At 41.6% G+C, this 21,444-nt stretch overlaps 1 protein-coding gene across 1 annotated transcript in view; it reads left to right on the forward strand.

Annotated features, from left to right (window-relative positions):
* Positions 1 to 20,971, forward strand: part of LOC101854531 (homeodomain-interacting protein kinase 2) — a 50,134-nt gene extending 29,163 nt beyond the window's left edge. The window contains exons 5-20 of the mRNA XM_005107996.3: positions 884 to 1,007; positions 1,643 to 1,765; positions 2,377 to 2,478; positions 3,247 to 3,431; positions 4,878 to 5,049; positions 5,360 to 5,594; positions 6,126 to 6,214; positions 7,628 to 7,684; positions 10,496 to 10,675; positions 11,406 to 11,509; positions 11,864 to 12,406; positions 12,779 to 12,861; positions 14,261 to 14,568; positions 15,575 to 16,161; positions 16,577 to 16,690; positions 17,652 to 20,971. Of these exons, the coding sequence (XP_005108053.1) occupies positions 884 to 1,007; positions 1,643 to 1,765; positions 2,377 to 2,478; positions 3,247 to 3,431; positions 4,878 to 5,049; positions 5,360 to 5,594; positions 6,126 to 6,214; positions 7,628 to 7,684; positions 10,496 to 10,675; positions 11,406 to 11,509; positions 11,864 to 12,406; positions 12,779 to 12,861; positions 14,261 to 14,568; positions 15,575 to 16,161; positions 16,577 to 16,690; positions 17,652 to 17,943 (3,298 nt within the window). The 3' untranslated portion in view covers positions 17,944 to 20,971. The remainder of the gene's footprint in view (positions 1 to 883; positions 1,008 to 1,642; positions 1,766 to 2,376; positions 2,479 to 3,246; positions 3,432 to 4,877; positions 5,050 to 5,359; positions 5,595 to 6,125; positions 6,215 to 7,627; positions 7,685 to 10,495; positions 10,676 to 11,405; positions 11,510 to 11,863; positions 12,407 to 12,778; positions 12,862 to 14,260; positions 14,569 to 15,574; positions 16,162 to 16,576; positions 16,691 to 17,651) is intronic.
* Positions 20,972 to 21,444: the final 473 nt, after the last annotated feature.

A 21,444-nucleotide genomic window follows, 5' to 3' on the forward strand; every position in this document is an offset into this window, starting at 1 on the left:
TTTGTGGGTGGTTGGCGGGTGCTCTGGTGTGGTTTGCTCCTTCTTTCCTATTAAACAACTATCGTCTTTATCTCTCCTCCTTTTTATGTTTGTTATGTTACTCTCTTGTAACACCTCTAATCTTCGACACTTATATTTGACCTTATTGTGTTGCAAGTGCCGTAAAAGTCTTACTAAAACCAACTCCTCTCTTTCTCTCTCTGTCTGATTCTGACTCAATGAGTTCAGGTTACGTACTAGACCCCTTGGGGATGGTTGTTTGAAGTTCTAGCAAAGATACTACACCCTGTACTATTTTTGGTTCTAGTAGGTTCTTCAGCTTCTTTTCACTGTGACTGTTGTAGTTGCCTTATTCTTTTTGAAGTGTTGATGCTGTTGTGATGTGGTGTAGTACTCTAAATGGGTAGTTTGAAGATGCCACGTAGGTGGTTGGCAGGTGCTCTGGTATGGTTTGCTTCTTCTTTCCTATCAAACATCTATTGTCTTTATCTCCCCTCCTTCTTTTTTGGGTTTGTTAAGGTCTTGTAACACCCCTAATTTTCGGAACTTATATAACCTTATTGTGTTGCAAGTACCGTAAAACACTAAAACAAAAGAAGACGCCATGGGTACACCTTACTTCTTTACTTTCTCTCTGTTCTGTCTGTGCGTGATTTGGTTGGTGGGTGCATTGGTGTGGTTTGCTCCTTTTTTTGTATGATACATCTGTCTTTTTTTCTCATCCTTCTAATATTTATGACCTAATTATTGTACAAGTGCTGTCAAACTCATACTAAAACTTAAAAAAGAAAACCAACTTAAAGACTGTAGTTGTGTCTGTGTGCTTCACTTTACTCGACCTCCATACTTACGTTCTTCTCTTTTTTGTCTCTTTTTTTCCCAGAGCCCCCGAAATTCTCCTTGGCCTTCCATTCTGTGAAGCCATCGACATGTGGTCCCTGGGCTGTGTCATAGCAGAGCTGTTCTTGGGCTGGCCTCTTTACCCTGGCTCCTCAGAGTATGACCAGGTGAGTGGACTGAGCCCACAATGTAGGCGGTGGGAGGGCGCCACCTGTAAGTCTTACTGTCTGTATGTCTAGCTTACTTTTTCCCCCGCAGTGCGAAGTGATCATCGTTGCATTGATGTGCTACTTACTCTCTTCTCTTTACTCATAGAAGCAGTCAAATGAACATTCCAAAATGCACACTTTTCCCTCGTGTTTGTCTTGCCAAATTTTCTCTCAGTCGAGTTGCTTTTCTCTGTCTAGTTTTGATGTACTGTGTAAGAAATTGTGACTTCTGCAATTAAAAAGAATTCTGTCACTAACGTTAAACCAGACTTGGGTGTCAATACTTATAAAGGTGAATGATGCTATCACTAGATATGAGATCTTTTTTTTTCCCCCTGACAGTCACAAATTTGTGCACATGAGTCAGCAGCTTGTTGTCCTTATAAATCAAATAATTAAAAAGACACCTTTGGAATGCTGATTGTTGATAAACACACCTGTTAAAAATCCCATTAGATCCCATTAGAAGGTCATACTTGTTCCTGTTCACTGGTTTCGGTCCCTCACCATACCCCCTACCCCACTATATGCGATTGTTGGTGTGTCTCTAGTGTGCTTCTCTTTTGCTCAAACCAACCTGTCCCTACCCCCAGATTCGATACATCTCACAAACACAAGGTCTGCCAGCAGAGCACATGCTGAGTGCCGCCACCAAGACCAACCGTTTCTTCGTTCGAGATAACACTGACGGCAGTTATCCCTTCTGGAGACTCAAGGTAAGACACAGTGCCTTTTAAAAAAATATTTTAGATGTAGGTGTTTTGCACCCCCATCGACACAGTTTAGATAATAAAAGTTTACATATTTAATGGAAAGAAATTTTCAGACTTGTGCATTTTATTTATTTTGATAAGTGGATTGTTATAGGTTGTGCTTCTTAGCTCTCCATTTGTTGTCTCTGCAGCTCTAAGTCACTGTTATTGTGTCCATGTTTATCTCTCTACTCAACCTAAAACATATATCTGACCCTGTGTCGCTTGTGTACAAATTTACTTCGACATCTTGAGAAATGGGGAATGGATGATAACTCTTTTTTGAGTACTGTTTTCTCTTTGTAGTTATACGAATACTTAACAAAATGATGTGCTTTTGTATGTGTGTGTTTTATATGGTATGACAAGGAACACTTACAATGCATTCATCTAACCTTTTTCCTTCTTTATAGTTTTAGTCTCCAGAGGAACATTTTTGAGTCATGTTTTCTGTATGTCTATAGTTATACAGATGCTTAATGAAATGATATGTTTGTGCGTGTTTTATATATGATATGACAAGGAACACTTAATTATGCATTTGTCTAACCTTTTTTACTTTTTTATGGTTTTAGTCTCCAGAAGAACATGAGCACGAAACTAAGATAAAGTCCAAAGAAGCCCGTAAATACATCTTCAATTGCCTAGAGGATATCGGCCAGGTAAGGAGGAGGGATGTAAGTGTCAGTTTTTTTCATCTTTTCTCATTTTAGTTACGATTGTTGTTATTTTGTTAACAATATTTACTGGGACCATTTTTTCAAATGAGAATTGCAAGGCAATCTTTTAGGATCGCAATTCATTAAGCATAAATTTTACTTGTCATTAAAGAGATGGATTACATTTAAGTAACGGTTTTTAAAGTTTTAGGAAATAAATAATCTTTGTAGCGAAAAGAAAATTTATTAAGTGATGGATTAGGTTTTGAAATGGATGAGGGTTGGGGGGGCTAAGCTGCTCTTTTAAGACTTTCATTTTCTAAAGCTTCAAACGTTTTCAGTCTTGCCTTCTATGTTCACTGCAAAAGGAAAGTTGTTTGATATTGTAGCTTTGATGATGTTCAAATTTGGCTTGTGGGTTTTCTTTGGCTAGTTCTACTGTATGGCGAAAGGTCCCCCCTCCAAACAGCTGCTGCTGTTCATGTTGGAAGTGTGTGGAGCACTATGAATATTGTAAGCTCTGCTGTAAGTTCCTCTCTACACGAGATGATCGAGATGATCGTTGCTGTTAATTGCTGTTTGGAGTGGTGCAGCGTTAGATTCTACTTTTTCCATGTTTTTCTGGTCTTCCAATTTTTTTCCCTTCTAATGCAATTTAATTTTGAAAATTTTCAGAGGCAAACAGTTCTCCTTTTAAGGATGACTTTTTGTTTGGACTCAGATCAACTGTTATTTGTGACGTTTGGTTTTGCTTTGTATTCAAAATTTGATTTGTTTTGTGTTCAGATCAACGTCCCCACAGATATGGAGGGCAGCGAGCTGCTAGTGGAGAAGATGGATCGCCAGGATTTTGTGGACCTTTTGAAGAAGATGCTCACGCTAGACCAAGAGCGCCGCATCACCCCGAGGGAAGCTATTGTACATAAGTTTGTCAGCTTGGACAGGCTCAAGGACTACCCACACACAATCATGTAAGACGCGCACTCGTGTAAAACAAACATTCATGTAAGACACATACTCCTGTGAGACACACTCCTGTAAGACATACATTTATGTAAGACACATCCTCCTGTAAGACATGCACTTGTGTAAAACGTCAATTCATGTAAGACATGCAATCGTGTAAGACATACAAATACCTCCTTCAGGGAGATGAGAAGCCGTTCTGTGTCGCATGATTTTACCATTAGACACATTTTAACCGAATGTCTAGACTTCGAAGAGACCCGAAGGAAATATTTTTAATGCAATAAATTGCAAGACATTTTTTCCGTCGTTGATCCCAACAGAATTTTGGATTTTATAAAGGCCATTGGCCTTTATGGAAAGTTATGAATTTTGAAATGTCATTCAGAAAGTAGTTTTAAATTTAAATTTAAATCTAAAATCTATTTACACTCGATTTTAAGCGTTTTCAAATTTTTAAATATAAATATTGACCAGTACCATACCAAGAAATAAACCAACTTGTTTTGCGCGCTCATATGACCTTCTACTGTTGCGAGCGCTGTAAAACCCCATACTAAACTAAGACATTCATGTAAGACACATACTCCTGTAAGACACAGTCATGTAAGACATGCACTTATGTTAAACATACATAGACGTACCTTCATGTAAGACACATACTCAAGGAAGACATATATTCATGTAAGACAAGCACTGTCAAACATACATAGACGTACATTTAAATAAGACATGCTTTCATTAAGATATACATTTGTGTAAGATGCATTACTCCTGAATAACATACATTCATGCCAGACACATGCTCATGTAAGTGTAAGACACTGACTCGTGTAGGACACGCACGCATGTAAGACACTTACTCATGTAAGACATTTATTTATAAAGACAAGCATTTATGTAAGACCAGCATGCACACGTGTACGACACACACTCTTTTTCGACTTCTGCTCAGGAACAGTGGTAGCTTGTAGTCATTTACATCATTCTTTATGATACATTGTAAATTTTTCTATGAGCCAAGCAGATTTCCTTGTTGTGTAACAGAGTAAAGGATGTGAGGACGACCTGCTATAAAAAAGAACATTTGTTGAAACATGATACTGTTTAGTATAGGTGGTCTGCCAGTATTTACTATATGATGGTGGGGGGATATTTGTCGATTCTTCACTCTGCAATGGATGGGCTCATTGGATTGGGGGCTCTTTTTTTTGTTGCTGGTCTGACATTTTTCTTGGTATTTGTTGTATTTTTTTTTCATTTTTGTCTTTTTTCCAACTGTTAATAAATGTCATTTTGTTTATCATGATAATCTTTCTTAGTTCTTCATAGCATACTGAGGACATAATTTTAGCTACCAGTACGTTGGCTCTATTTGATGGTGGACATAGGTTTTTAACATTTCTGGGAACTTTTTCTGTAATATTGTATTGTCGTGATGTCTGTTCCAGCTACAAAGCGAGTCTAAATGCCATGGACATTGCCTACAAGCGTCCGCATCGCTTGATGGAATCGAACTGCAGCAGTGTCATGCATGGGGTGGTCCCCTCCTCCAGCGGTAACTTCACCCTGACCTTCAACAACAACCAGATCAACAACCAGATTAATGCACTGCATTCACAGGTGAGTCATGGATACACAGTGATTACTTCTTCAGTCTCGCTGTTTTCCTTTCAAGATCAGTGTTGTCTTGTTTCTCCCCTACTTTATGCCTGTTTCAGTAATTTGGAGAACTGAAATAAACTGATTCGTTCATACACATAGATTTGATTAAGATTATGGGTCATTTGTACACACTTTTGGGGCATTCTTTATTTTCCCCATTTGTTTCTTTTTCAAATTATATTTATAATTGTTTTTATTATTGTTATTTTGCTGTTTATATTATTAGTCTTGCAGTACATGAACAGACCATGTTGTTGCCTCCCCTCAGATGGCCTCCTCCAACAGCCACAGCCAGAGCGCCACAGACCTGCAGTACCTCCAGTACTCCCTGCCCTCCGGGCCCTACCTCTCGTACCAGGCCACACCCGTGGGCCAGCAGCTCAACCAGACGGTGGCAGCCGCAGCCGCCGCTGCCCAGAGGTCCTCGGGTCAGTTTGCCCGATCAGATCCCTTCCGACAGTCATTGTGCATGCCCTCCCTGGTGGTGCCTGCGACCTTGCCAGGTGAGTTTAGCTGCTGTGTTTAAAAGGTGTTGAGAATGCTGGTTTTGTGATGTGTGTGCAAAAAAATGTTTTTGCGCATTTATGTTAGATGTGTGTTAAACATTTTTGCTGTGTCGGATTGTTGTGTGTCATAAACACATTGCCCATGCAATGTCAAATAGATATGTGTCAAATGCACTTTTTATGCCATTTGTCAGATGCAAGGGAAAAATACTTGTAACACATGATGGTGTTAGTTAAGTGGTTCGTGTGCCAGATACATGTAAAAAAAGCTGGGTTTTTTTCAGGAGAGAGAAGACACCATTTGATTGTATGTCTACAGTTACTGTGGTATACATAGAATTTTTAAAGATATTTTCATTCAAAATAGTTGCTTATAAGGCCAATATGCATCCACATGTGGGTTCTTTCCCAAACATGACACATGAGCAATCCAGGTGTTGTCTTGGTAGGGGTTTTTAACAGTTATTTTATGAAGTACCATGATCAAGGTCAGATATTTCATAGTGTTTTTCAACGCTTCATTTGCAGGTTTGAATTCTCCCGTTCGTCCCAGCGCTGTCTCCATGGTGACCCAGCCTGCCCCGACACTACAGATACAGCCACAGCTCATTAGCCAGGTGAGCGAGAAACTCAGATGAGGGAGGGGGGAGGGGAGGAGGAGAGGGGAAAGAGATGAGAGGGAGAGGGAGTAGGAATGGAAAGGGGAGAGAGAGAGACAGAAACTGATGAGAGGGAGTAGGAATGGGAGGAGGGGAGAGAGAGAGAGACTGGCTTTGAACTTGATTCTGAGTCTGTCTGGACAATCAATGAGAACCTTTGCGTGATCACAGCACTTATGATCAAGGGCCATTTTAGTTCGTAAAGGTACTCTTATTTGAAAAGGCGGAGTCCATTCTAGAACTGTTCATATTGCTGTTAAAGAGTGCAGCTGTCAATTGATTGTGGCACCATTAGTGATGATGTAGTCTGTGCCTGTGATGAGTTGAGATGTGTTTCTGTGGAGTAAATTGTTGACCTATGAATTGTACCTGACAGTATGTGTTTGCTGTATGTAGTGTGGTGAAAGCTTTGTGTTGGTGTCCCCATGAAAATACTTTATTGTTTGTCCACACCCCAGGTGTAGTGTGTGCTAGACGAAAGTCCTGTGGGAAGGAACTCTGTAGATATCACTTTAACATTCCACGTTATGGTAGCTTCATGGATGACATTTGTGTCTTAGCATCTCTCCTGCGTGAAGTGTCGATGTAGTCATGCCATGAAAGACACTTTGATGTATTAGATTAAAAGGGTTCTGTCTACATTATGTGGGTATTTTGAGTCACGATTTGTTGCAGTTTCTGCAACATACTATGTTGTTATCCACATTTCGTTCTGAAATGACTATTCTGCTTTGAAAAAAAAAAAAACCTACGAAAAATGTTTTGTCTACGTTTGCGTCTCATATCTCAAAAGTATCTAAAATGCAGATTGAACTCTTTTAATCTCATACTACCACTTGCTGGAGATTTGATTCCCTGCAGCCCTCGTGGTTAGCAACTCTGGTTTCTCTTCACAACGAATAAATCTTTGGCCTTTACCAGTGGTTAACAGATCTGGTTGGACATAAGTCGATATTGGACCGAGGAAATCCATGGCTTGTAGTTTGAGCTGTACCGCAAAGTGCTTGTTCTTTCACTGGCTGGACTATGTCCTGCCAAATTAGTGATGTTGTTTTCTGGGTTTATTTACTGGTTTAACTACACCCTACTTGCAGGTTGTATGGAAGGTTGGTCCCCATAAGTTTGGGGAAGGGATATGTGTGTGTGCGCGCCAGTGTCTGTGTGTGTGTGTGCGTGTACGTGCGTGCATACATGCGTGTGTTTCAAAACAATTAAGGACAGTGGACAAATGAACTCGCCCAGCCCTATACGGAAGTGGTACTGCAGATAAGTCATGCTTTAGTGAAGTGGTTTTTCTGACACAATGTAGAACTGAACTGGTGTCCCTCACCATTCTGTTTGATGACACAGGACTGTTCCACTTGTTTTCAGACTTCGCAGCTCACACCTGTCACAATGGTGGAAACTGCCAGGCCAGTTCTCATGGCTGTATGTACACTGGTTTTTCTACCACTTGTACAACACTAATAACTTTTTTTTAAACTTTCTTGCTGAGCTTAGAGTGACCTGCTGTTCTTTTTGTAACAAATTTTCTCTCAATCATATACTGGGTACATGTCAATCATTACTCTCCTTGTATAGCTGTTGACCTAACAAATTTCAGCTTCTCTCTGTCTCAATCATCCCTGTGTAGTGTTCTTCATATCTAGTCTTGCTTTAGTGTATACATGCTTTGATTTTGGAGCTTGAACACTGTCAGCTGCTGTTTTGCTGTCAATCTTTTTTATTTCTTTCTTTATTTTTTTATTTACTTGTTTATTTAGACATTCTGTTTATTTATTTATTGTTAAAAAATCAATTGATTTATTTATTCATTTATTTGAAACATGGATGGTGCCTCCCACACACACCCTTATGGTTTGCATAGGTTAAAAGTAGTTAGTAGTCTGTGTGTGTGCGGTATTGTTATAATCTGTTCTTGGTGAAATGTAGCAGTATCGTCGTAGTTACAGGGTGCAAACATCAACTCAAACCATTTCCGTCAAAAGTCAAAGGGATTGCAATTGAAGTGAAACCTTTGCTGTTGATGAACGTAGATGAAACTTTCGTTCTTGTGCAGACTTTTTTTCTTGTGATAATACTATACATAAAGGTTATGACCGACGGAACAACTTTTTTTCCCAGCAGAATTTTTTCAGTATAAGAGTGATGGAAATAATAGCTTGTTTTTGTTGCTTTTTGCCTGTCATATGTGTTTGCCTTGCATAATTGGATCAGTTTTATCAATCTGATAGTCTGAAGTCGGCCCCTTGTCTCACTGAGCATTTGGCTTTATGAGATTCAGGAGGGGGGGAGGTGTGAAGAATTTGGCACGTGTCCCAAATGTTTTCTTATGGTTGCCAAATGTCCTTCTAGTAGGGCTTTTTAAAAATTTTAAAATGTGCTCAGCTGTGGGGATGTAGATAGAGACATTCTTTAAGTGAGTTTGGAAAGATTGTTTGCAGTTGTAGTGAAAGAGGGTGAAGATGATGATATCTATGGTGATGATGTTGAAGACAGTTACAGGCTATGAGAGTGATGATTACAGCTACATTGATTATGATGAGGACAAGGGGAGAGACTATAGAGACTATAGCACTGATAAGGATGAGAGGGTGATCATCATCATGCGTTTCTAATTTGGTTTCTGTTTTCGTGTGGGATTTTCGTTGTCTGCGAGTCTTGAGGGAAGAGATACTCTGTCCCTGTCTTATCTCATGGTCTGACCAGGATTTTATGCTGACTTTCAGCAGTATTTTTGACTCTCTAGTTTTTGCAATAGTGGGTCTGTTGTCTTTGCTTGTTGTTTCAGTATTCAAGGACAGGAATCTTGTCTCCTTTTCCATAAAATTTTTATTGTTGTTTTATTGCAGAATCTTGCCATTTGTTTTGTCTTCATTTATCTACTATGCCATCAAAACTAATTTTTCTCCCCCCATAATCGTATTTATTACCTAATGTGTGTGCTTTGTAACCTACCACCTAAATGAATCCCTGCACTGAAGGGTGTGCCCTAGAATTATTTAGCTTTTGCTGTGTGCCATTTTGCTTTTTTCCAACACAGGATGAACCGTTTGTGTGTTCTTCTTGAGCAAGTCTGAATGCAGCTGTAGCCTGTTGTTTGATGACTGTGTAGAGGAATGTGCTAGTGTAGCTGTACAGACAGGGGCTTATTCCAACTATTTGGCATAGACTTATGCTTGTGTGACAATGTCTACCTTATGTTGTTCAAAACTAGATTGTGCTTTCTTGGTACAGCGCCATTTTTTTGTAAGGTAGCTTTTCTGTGCTTGAAGCATTTCCATTATATTTATGTGTGAATATATTATATATATTTTTGGCCAGTTCCTACGGCTGTGAAATACGTTATATTTTTTTGATGTTGCGACTCAATGTTGGTGTGAAAACCAGTGATGACAACCTAGTGGTTGAAAGGAATATCTGGTTGTACTGCTGTAACTGGGGCAGAGATAAAGGTGAAAGTGTGAGTCTTATTAAATGCATTAAAAACTCTCTGTTGCAGAGAATGGTGAAATACTGTCGATGGTGAGGTGAAGTAATTGTTGTAATGGAATTTTTAATTTGTCAGGGGCTTTATGTGGTACTGCAGTTGATGGAGGAGATGGTATAGTAACAAAACAGAAAAAAAAAAGATGAGCTCAGGAGCTGTTGACCAAATCACCACGGTCATAACACAATTACCTAAGTCAATTTTTTTCATGGTCTCTAGACGCCTGTTACTTGTTTCAGTATTGCGGAATTTTGTTGCATGGGTTAAAATCTGATTATTGAGACTTTATCACTTTTTCTCAAGTCATAAGGTTGATTTTGGTAAGTGTTGAATTCTAAAGTTTTTCAGAACAACAGAAAATAAAGGGAATTGTGTTATGATTGTGACCAAATTGTATGACATGCATGATTTTTACAAGAAATGTGAAATGTAGAATATAATGTCTGGAGAGGGAGAAGTGAAATGGTGTTGACTTTTGGGTGGACAAGACTTTTTCTTTCATCGTTAGATCCCTCAAATGTAAGGCAAATTTGTTTTTATTGTTTCAGTAGTTATTAATATTATTGTTGTTGGGTTGACGGTTGTTATTTTATTGTGGTGAACAACCCTTTGCTTCCTGCTCTACTTTTATAGCTACAAGCTTGCTGATGACTGGTGTTACTGCTAAGGAGCAGAATTGTTTAGACAAAAGTTACCTCCTGTCTCAGAGAACAAATGTCATTGTTTGTGTTTGTTTTCCTTTCCCCCAGAATGCCCACGGCAGCTGGGCCAGCAGTCGTCCCGTGGTGATGGGTCCCTGGCCCTCCCTGGCCCCCGCCCCTCAACGAGTGCCCCACTTACAGGACGGCCTGCCGCCCGAGGCATGGAGGCAGCCCATCATGGTCGGCACTGACACCTTTGACTCCACACCCACGGCTGTGCTGCCATTGGTCGGTTGAGGATGAAGCTCGTTTTTTTTTAATTTAAAAAAATTTTTTACTTCATAATTTGCCTGTTTGTTCTAGAATTTCTTTACATTTTGTTGGGTCGTCTTTCACACTGGATTATTTTTATTTATCCTGTCTTCTTCCTTCCTTTTGATCTGGGGATATTTTCCTGGATTCAAGCATATACTGCTAGTTTTTCTGAGATACTTTGTTCTATGAAAGAGTGGAAAGTTACATGTTTATTGTTGAATCTCACTCAGACACATTTCTCCTTTCTGTTGTATTTTATTTTTTTCAGTTCTTTAGCCTCTTGTCTCCCTGTCAATTTTTGTATTTTTTGTTCAGGATTCTTTCTATGGAGAAGTACATTTCGATTTCCCAGTATCTTGTTGTCTCTGATATATCATATATCAAAGGTACTGGTTTAAAAATGTGTAGTCAGGGATTGAACAAGCCTACCTTTGATAACGTTTGTCGAGAGGTTTGAACAGACTGGTATTGGTTGCTTTTTACCAGCTGCCTGAGTGCATTTTCTTGCTGGGTAGATTGTGACTGGCTTGAGGGCACCACTGGTGTATTTTAATGTTTTTCCCTTCTGTTGTTTCTGTTTGCCTGCCTTAGTATTTCTTGGCTGTAAAAGACCCGTAATATGTAGGTGATTTTCTGTTTGCTCAAACAAATAAGCTTTGTTGAATGCCATGTCTAATGTGTTATTTGTTTGTGTGTGTTTCAGAGTACTTCGTCACAACAGTGGAATATCGGCATGGTCCCCACCTCGTATTCTCTCAGTGCCCGCCACAGTTCTGCACAGAGCAGCAAGCGCCCGACTCGCTACAGGTACAATACACCAGGCTAGAAATCTGTCTTCATTTGTTCTCCACACAAGTCAATGCGCTAATGCAAAATAAGCTTTAGAATTCTGATTCGCACAAGTGAAACTAAAAAGCGTCAGCAAAAAGGTTTTGTTTCTTATATGTTATGGTTATGGAGGCTGTCTTGTGTGGTAGTGTTTTATAAACTATACCCAATAAAAATCCAAACCTCGAAACCCCTCCTCCTTGAAGAACAAATTTTAATCTACATGTACCACTAAAAAAGGGATGATTAATGGAGATTAAATGAAAAGATAATATTCAAAGCAGTGTATGTGGTCATTGTCTTCACCTGGGATAATCTTTCTCTTCTCTTTAGACATCACAAGGAGGTTCCGTCTACCCAGCTGTCTCCAGTGAAGAAGCGTGTAAAGGAGAGCAGCCCTCCCCTGGCCCTCATAGATCAGTCGAGCTCCCACCAGGGGGTGCCGGCCGTCCCGACAGCCGAGGAAGCGGCCCTCCTGCACCTGGCAGACTGGTCGTCAGCGTCGTCGTCCGCGTCCTCGCACCTGAGGCAGCCTGTGTCCTCCCGGCCTGTGCTGCCCTCGGTCTCCCTCACCAGCTCGCAGGACCAGCCTGCCCCGCGCCACCCGTACATCCTGATCCGGGACACGCCCAGCCCGGACCCCAGCGTCATCACCATCAGCTCGGAGAGCGAGGACGAGGGGGACGGCCTGCGTACCATGCGCTCCTCCCGCTCTGGCCGCCACCACCACCACCACCGCAACGGCAGTAGGCAGACCGTGGTGGCCGGAGGTGAGCACCACCAGTCAGATCGCTACCTGCAGGTGAAGAACGTTCGGAGGGAGGACGGTGACCAGAGTGTGGCAGAGAGCACAGCTTTGACGCGGCACCCCAGGAGGTGGGTGGTGTTTGTTGTTGTTCTGTCTTTGTTGATATTTTTGCTTTGTCCGAAGTGTAGAACATGGGTGGTTGGAAGGCGCAGCAGAGTTTCTGTCCCTTTTTCTTTTTCCCATCACTAGAACTAAAACTAAGCTTCTTGTTTCTGGTCGAAATAATCATTGTATTCCTTATCAACTTCTGTGAAAAGTTGTGTTTAAGAGGTGTCAGCTTGCTGTGAGTGACCACTCACCACCACTCACCACCACTTGACACTTTCTATGCCATGCTCCGATGTATCGCTACTTTTTTAAAACGCCGTATTATTAACACGAGCTAACGATTTGTGCTAGGCAAAGAGTTTGATTTTGGATGCTGTGTTTGTACGTTTCAGTGGACGACATGACAGTACCCTGAAGACTGGACTCGGTTACCTCCCTACCAGTTTCTCAGACTCCGCGCTTGTTCAGACTTTCGGTGAGTTTAGTGTCTTGGTGTAATATTATTGTTGTACCTGTTATGTTGTGATTTGACTTATATAAAGATAATTGGTAAGCTCATATCTTAATGTACCTCCAAAAGGACCAAAAATAATGTGTATGTCGTTGACTTGCCAACTGTCATGAATTTCTGGTGATGTCCCAGATTTGGCATTTTCACTGTAAGCGTTATCTTATAACACACACTACACGAAAACCAGTCCTACTTTACTCTTTCCGGATGGCGAGTCCACGCCCCTTGCGGACGTATGATGGGGTGCCTCAGTTTTGTTTCGTTTTAACATGATTCATCCTTTATAAGTACTTTTTATTGTTTTTGAAGACTTGGAAAGGGTTTAGGAAACGAAAACATCTAGTTTCACTTTGGCGAAGCGTCAGTCTAGCGAAAAACAAATGAATTAGTTCTTGCGGTCTTGCATCAACAAAACGATCTAACCGGACTCAGTATAAATATCATAACTCAAACAAAAATTGGAATGTTGCATTCAAATACAAAGCTGCAATTTCAGAAATTTATGGAGTGTGCTCTTGGCCTGTATATAATAAGATAGCTATGCTGATTCACTTTCACATGTTTAGTGTGTGTAGTTTTTCCGTCAAAATGTATTTTTCTCACCACCATCGCCATTTTTAACCCTTGTAATGCATACTTATGTTCAAAATTAATCCTTGCTTCAATTTGGAATGTATTCCTTATTCAATTTCCTTCAATTTGATATATCATATGTTACGTTTTGAGTGATGCTTACGCTTATATGAAGTTATTTTGTACATCACTTGTGTAGCCGAATCGAGTCACAAATTCATTACGTCTAGACTCCAAAACAACTACGTGCGGAAAGAGTTAATGGAATGTTATTTGTTGTTAGGAAATCTGATGTTATAACTACGTGCGGAAAGAGTTAATGGAATGTTATTTGTTGTTAGGAAATCTGATGTTATAACGTTTGGGTCCCTATAAGGTTTTAAAAAAGTATGCAAGCCTGATGTTGTGATCTTCTGTGGCAGATGATGGTTACGCCCAAATCGCACTTTATTGCTAATGACAGAATAATCTTTGTGTTTTGGAGCTAGATGTTGAGGTTCTGCCTCATTAAAAACCTCGTTGTGTTTAAGGAGGCGAGGGGGTTGTCTTGGACAGGTTCAACTGTGTATAAAAACAAAAGGCCAGAAGAAAAAAGACGTGCGGGAGGTTGGAGGGCGCCGCAGGAAGGTCCTACCTCATAACTTTACTCTGTTCTTTCTGTCTGTCTGTCTGACCTTTTCCCAGCACTATCTGACCATTATTGTGTCGATGTGCTTCTCTTTACTCTAACAAACAAACAAAAACTGAGTCAATTTTGTTTTGACCTTGACATTGTGCTCTCGTGTACCAGACGATGGTTACCTGACGGTGGCCTACAGCCACGAGTCAGACACAGAGGAGGCCACCACCTCAGCCAACAACAGCCTACAGCTGGCCCACAGCAACAACAGCTTGGCGGCGGGGATCGCCGCTGCCGCCATGCCCTGCCCTGCCAGCAGCCCCAGCAGCATCGGTGGTGCCAGCAGCAGCGCTCAGCGACAGCAGCCGCCTCATCATCATCAGCAGCAGCATCATCAGCCTCATCTGTTTACTGCTAGCAACATCAAGCACGAACTCATGGACAAACTGCCCGTCTCTCACAGCATTTTTACCCCTCAGGTCAGTAGTGAGTAAAACAATTAAGGGAAAAATCAAGAAAAAAGGAAATGGAAAGTGAAAAAATCACGAAAAAGGCAGTGGAAATTGAGGGAAAAATTAAGAAAAAGGCAGTAGAAAGTGAGGGAAAAATTTCGCAAAGGCAGTGGAATGTTGGAGGAAATTATGAAAGAGGCTGTAGAAAGTTTGGGGAAAAATCATGAAAAAAGGTAGTGGAAAATAAGTTACAGAAAAATCCTTATAAAAGTATTAGGGAAGCCTGAACAAAATGACATTATGGCTGGACACAGGCAAGTTGCACCCTTCTTCGACATGCACACATACACACATGCATTCACTGAATCCGGGGCATACTTTTAGCTTGGTTGGTGTCATGCTGGGGTTCAATGTGGATGGCTGTGGTTCATATTCCCAACGGGGCGTTCTTGAACTCCGCTTGTTTGATGAGCTTTCAAGACATTCTTCGTACTTGGCTGGGTCAAATTGGAGATGGACCTTTAATTCGGAGGCATTGCCTCGTAACATAATTTTGCTGTGTTCCACCTAATGTGGAGTCGGTATTGTAACAAATTTATAATAGTTATAGGTCATAGTGGTTACTGTTGTAATGAACCTAGTGAATACGAACATTTTTTGTGTAATGTAGACACTTTCTTCTTGACAGGTCATTACATGGTACTCAGTTGAGAATATGTTGATTTGCTGTTTTAGAACAAAATATTAATTTTTAGTGTGCATCTACGTTGTAGTTGTATGAACTACTCAGAGGTGCCAATTTTCGGATAAATCCAGAAGTCCGGATTTCCAAAGTTGTCTGGATTGTGCTTGACTGGAAGCTAACATTAGGAAGGCTTGATACAAGATATATGGGACAATGTGGTATGTGGATTTTGAATCCCTATGCTTGTCACTACGGGTCTGAATAGTTCAGTAGGGTTTTTTTCTCTTTTCTCTTTTCTTTTCTTCGTTGTCAATTGATACATCTAACTACTTTCCTCTGTTCCCACAGTCATTTGGTGGTGCTAGCAGCAGCAGCAGTCTGCCTCACCTCCTGGGCTCGGACAGCGCCAGCAGCTCGGTGCACCAGCGTGCCTCGGGCGTGACCACCACCACCAGCAGTAGCCAGAGCAGCAGCAGCCACCACCAGCACCACCAGCACCACCACCACAGCAAGCAGCATGTCAAGGTCAGCCCCTACATCCCCAAGCAGGAACTGTTGGCTGCGCCCTCGCTCTCGGAGAAGGACCGGCTGCGCGTCCGCTCTCCCAAGCTGGAGAAACTCACACCGTTTGACGTCCAGCTGGAGCTGAGCTCAGCGGCCGCCCAGGGAAAACTGGCATATGTGTCACCCACAGTCCGGGCCATCCCCGCAGCCACAGCGGCCAAGATTGCCGTCAACGTGAGTGCTGGGAGTCTCTCAGCGGCTGGCGGCCCTGGACCCAGCTTGAGCGCGGCTTCGCACCTGGCGGGTAGCCGGGCCAGCAACATGCGTCTGTGCGTGCAGCAGGCGGGCAGCTCGGGCATGAGTCACTTGTCCCCCGTACAGCTGGCTCAGCCTGTGCTGCTCAACACTGGCTCACAGGTCGACGTACATGGGTAAGGGGCTCAGTTTTTTTATTTTTTAAAGTTTGTGTGTGTTATGCTGACTGTATTTGTTGGGGGGGGGGGGGGGGGGCAGCTTTCTTGCCGCATGTCCTGTGACTCTCTGAGCAAAAAATCTGAAAGACCCGGAGTGTTCACACCAGATTTCCATTTACTCTCGTTTTAACACAGTTTGGTGTGCTGTTGTATTGATATGTGTGCCATTGTATTGGTGTGTATTGGTGGTTGGAGGGTGCCACTGTTGAGTCCTTCTTTTCTTTCGTTTTACTTCTTCTGTCTATATCTTACCATTTCCGTTCTCTAAGAGACCGTTGTTGTGTCGATATACTTTTTTCTTTACTTCAGGAACAACAACAATTGGTATTTGTGCTGTTGTTTTAATGTACGTGTTTCCTTGACCCGTCCACAGAGACTATCGGCGTATGGCCCCACTTCATGGATCTCCCCTGCACCAGTACTTGCTGCCTGCCCATCAACACCAGCAGATGGCATTGCCCTCTTCTGCTTCTATCACACAGTTTGGGTAAGCTGGAGCATAAGTCCGTCTTTCGAAAGGATAGAGTGAAACAACAGCCTTTGATGAGATGTCGGGGCTTGTCTGTTTCAAAACTTTGTATCTGGGTGGTTGAAGGATGCTGGTTGAAAGTTCGATTGTACCTTAACCCCCTCTGTGGATTTATTGGGTCAGTTTTGCTTCCTGTCTGCTTGAAATGACCATTATTGCCATTGAGATATTTATCTTTTTATTATTCTTAATGTTTTATTATTTTTAGTGTGTGGTTAGTGGTGTCCTTGTGGAGTTTGCTGCTATTTTTTTTTCTTTAGAGTTTCTATTCTTATCTTCTGCCAAGTAATACTCTGGTGGCTGGAAAGAATCTCTGGTATGTGCGTCTACTTTTCTTTCTCATCAATTGTTTCTGTCTTACTCAAACTCTTCCTACTGAAATAGGGTTCCTACTGAAATAGGGACACTGTAGGACTGACTTGCTAGAGACTTTCGCTCAACAAGATATCAAAGTTTTTAAGCGTTAAGTTTTATTTAAGACTTTGTATTCCTGTCTTTTTCCTTTTTGTTGATTGAATTAGATGCATGTGATTGGAGGGTGCTACTGGTAGGTCCTACTTGCTTTCTTTCCAAGTGTTTTTTCTGTCATTTAGTCTTCCTCTTTCTCTGCTCTAAATGACCATAATTGTGTCGATGTGCTTCTCTCTTCTTGAACAAGCAAGCCCTAAATGACTGCTATTGAGTCGATGTAGTTCTCTTAACTCAAACTCCCTTTTTGTCCCTTAGGGTGTTCTGGTGTGGTTTGCTCTTTCTTTGTCTTCAAACACTTATCGTCCTTATCTCTCCTCCGTGTTTTTTTTTTATATCACTGTCTGGTAACACCACTAATTTTTGGCTTTTATATGACCTATTTCTGTTTCAAGTGCTGTAAAACTCTTTTAACTAACACTAAACTCAAACTCTTGTTTGTGTTCCTCAGGGCGTTCTCGCCGAGCGTGGCCCCTCCCCCGGCCCACCAGTCTCCCCGCCAGCTCCAGTACTCGTCCCACCCCCTGCCGGCCCACATGCACCCGGTCCCCGTGCTGCACCCGCCCGGCCTGGCCACCACCTACCCCGCCCAGATACACCCGCACTACGCTGCTGCTGCTGCTGCCGCCGCGGGACCCCCCGGATACCTGGCGCCCACGGCGCAGCCTGCAGCACCCCCGGGAGTGTTTGCCGCATACCAGATCAGTCCTGTGAAGACGCGCCAGTTCCACTGCTTTGCTTAGAGCGCCAGTTGTTGCTTTTTGCTTTGCCTAAGACAGGAAGTTTTTTTACTGCATGCTGACTGACGACGGGTTTTTGTACAGATTACAGCCGCACCTGTTGCTGTATGTTGTAGTGAAGGTTGAGAGAGTCATATTGTGTTTATACCACCAGGGCTAGACTAAAGAAAGGACACCCCTACCACCCCACCCATGTACCTGACCCTAACTCTCGAACTGACGTCTGGTAGAGGTGACACCAGTGCTATATACCAGGCAGGATAGTGAGGAGGAGTATTCGTATGGATATGTGAACAGTTGGGGATGGTCAGTTCTTTAGTTTTGGCCCTGTGTGTGCGTATGTGTGTGAAGGAGCTCGGAGAGAGCTTTGGGAGCTCAACATTCGCGGTCGCTGGAGAAATGAGGGGTCAGGGCGTTGCTTCTGTGCTACGTAGTTGTTGTACACAGGATATTTAGGAAGCATGCCCTTGCATTATACCCAGGGCAGAGACACAAATTGAGCGGATGGACACTGAGCAAGAACTGGCTGAGGACTTACTGTAACCTACTCAGTCAGACTCGGACACAGACAGACTCCTCTAGGTGTATAGAGTTACGTTTTATTTTTGGTTTGGGTTTGCTTGCAGGAGTTGTAGTTTCCCTTCTCTCCTGTGCATCTTAACTGATATGGAATGATTTGGGAAAAGGAAAGATTTTTTGGGGGGTCTTTTTCTTTGTAGAATTTTCATAGTTTTTTCTTATTTGTCTTCTTTCCCTAAAGTGCAGCTTTTATCTTTTTGTTGGAAGACTTAAGTCTCATTGTGTTTACTGTGCCTGTTTTTGCATGACTTGTATTTTTTCCTTCTTTATATTTATAAGCTCCGTTTGCTTTGTATATGTTGCTTTTTTCAGGTATCTAAGAGGTAAAAAGTTATCTGTATAATGAAGGTCATTTGCAGTGAATATGAAAGAATTAAAGAATTTTAATTTTGAATGTCATTGATACAGAATGTCCTCCTGACAATGAGGTAGCAATGATAGATACAAGAGAGGAGAGAAGAGGTGTAGTCCTCAATGTAGATCTTTATAATCTTGAGCCCAAGCAGCATTGACCTAATACTAATATGAAATGTATTTTATCTGGATTTTTAGAATGACGCCCTTTGATCTCGGAGTCTCAACAGTACAGCTGCTCGAGCAGTCATATAGACTCTTGCTGAATGCCTACCTTTTATTGTGGATGTAATAATTCTTCAGTAAATCAGTTGTTAGCTTCAATGTAATGGCAATGGTTTTTATCATTGGTTTTGCCTTGGGCATCTCAGTTGCAACATCTGTTATGTGTCTATGACTGGGTTTTGCTGTGATTCCGTTAAACGTTCCGGTCTTATGGGACAGTGTGGCTGCATTATATCTCTGTCCATTCATAAAAGGAGGACTAAATGTGAGCATAAATTATTGTTTTAGTTGAGGGAGAACAGTTTTTGTGATGTCACAGATGGGTACCAAGTCAAGTACCTGCCACTCAGATGGGAGTTAAAAAAAAAAATGCAGCAACTGTCAGTTCAGGGAAAATGAGTCAAATGGAGCTGCTCTTCTTTTTGCCAAACAAAAGTATCGGGCATGTAGTCTGAGGAAAAGTTTGCCTTCTGTGTACAGAAAGTATAACCTTATGTTAGTGACAGGCTTAGCTGAAATAGCTTTCAAGTATGATAAAATGCAACCTTTTGATATTGTAACAAAATGTTGTTCGGGGTGAAGTTGGTGGCTGGGCTTCTAGCTTTGATCTGAGGGGAAGCAGGCGTCTGTGTGTTGTTTGAACAGACCCACATTCTCTTTGATTGAATCAGAGGTTTCGCTCCTCTGTCCTGATGTATGATGTTTCTCAAGTTTCGATGACAATGGTTCATGAACTGTTCACTCCCAACAGATTCTTGTTCCAACCAATGTTATAGACAAGAGAGGAGGTTGATTTAGCAGAAGGATTTGCTAATGAGTGCCGTTGATTTTTTTATTTTTTCGATGTCTGTTCTGATCTGATGTCAGGGAACAGATTGTTTGCTTTCTTCTGGTGGGAGTTTTTTGAATGAAAGCAAGATGTGAGGCAAACACATTGGCTAATATAATGCCAGTGGTGAATATATAACGCTCATGGGAATTATGATGAACCTGACTCCGCTTCGGGTCTCGAGTGTCCAAAATATTAATGAGATGTCATTTCGATTGTCTGCACATAGAACATTGGACTTGTATAGCTCTGAAGGTTCATTCTTCTGATGTGGAGAACTTTTTTTTATTGGAAATGTTTTGCCGTTTGTGTCTGTGTATGTGTGTTGCATTACAAGTGTGAGTATTCATTGTCGTGCAAATCATTCTTACTGTTGCTTTTTGCATTCACGGAATCAAATTGTCTCTGAGACGTTTCCTCTTCTCCTGTTGTCGGGCAGATTTCTTTGATTGAAAAAAAGAACACGGCAAATGCTGTGGTTGAGAAGTGCAGAGCTCTAGACTTTGCTTTATGTTTTTGCACATGTCCGTGCCCTCACTGTGTGTTGTCAGCACCCTCAGGGTGTGTGTTTGTGCTCCAGATGCAAGAGAATATGATCCCCCCCCGAGCAACGGTTTTTATTTGCTTGTTGTCTTGGTGTGTACACAGCCCTCTTTGAGCTTTGTGGCTTCTTCATCAGTTCATCACCCCCCACCCCCTTTCCCCCCGATTTGTTGTCTGAGTGAGAACTTTGTACAGCTTAACCTGTCTATGGTTTTTTCCTTATTTATCTGATTGTATTGACACTTGCGTTGACGTGTTACTTGAAAACTGCCTGGTTATCTATAATATCAGTGCCCACTTTGCATTTGACAAGTGTTGTTTTGATGTGAGATTTTTCTGTTTCTTCCCTCAAGATTTTTTGCTCTACTTCTGACAAAAGATATCATTTTTTCAGTCCTGCAATAGAGAGGGTATTACAGTTATTTTATTATGCCACTTATTTATTGAAATGGAGTGTATTGTTTGTCTCTGTAGTGGGTATTATAGATGTTCACTTGACAAGAAATTATTCCTCATAGATTATGAACTTTTTCTATACATTTTTGCTGTTATCTGGTGGTTTGAATACATTATCAACATTGTATGTGTGCCTTTGAAAACCCTCTGCTGGGGGCATTATTATTATTATTAACTAGACAGAGAAATACTTGTTATCTCATCATAATCCACAGAACATAAGTCTATTTAAAAGTATCCTGTATAAAGATGTATCATAATCACTGACTATTGTTGATGTGCCAGTAATGCCAGTTTATTATCGTCTTCATGATCATCATCATCTGCTTCACTATCATCAATCAGTTTCATTAATGACGGTGACGGCAGCCTTGTCACACCGCACATCCCCCGCTCCTCCCGTCAACTGTCGTCAGACTTGGTCATGCCTCATCTGTTACCAACTCGCTCATTGTGCTCTAGGGAGGGGAAGGTGATGCTTTTAGTCTTCACTCACTTGTTATATATATATATATATA

Source organism: Aplysia californica, unplaced genomic scaffold (genome assembly GCF_000002075.1).
Source record: "Aplysia californica isolate F4 #8 unplaced genomic scaffold, AplCal3.0 scaffold00649, whole genome shotgun sequence".
Taxonomy (NCBI): domain Eukaryota; kingdom Metazoa; phylum Mollusca; class Gastropoda; order Aplysiida; family Aplysiidae; genus Aplysia; species Aplysia californica.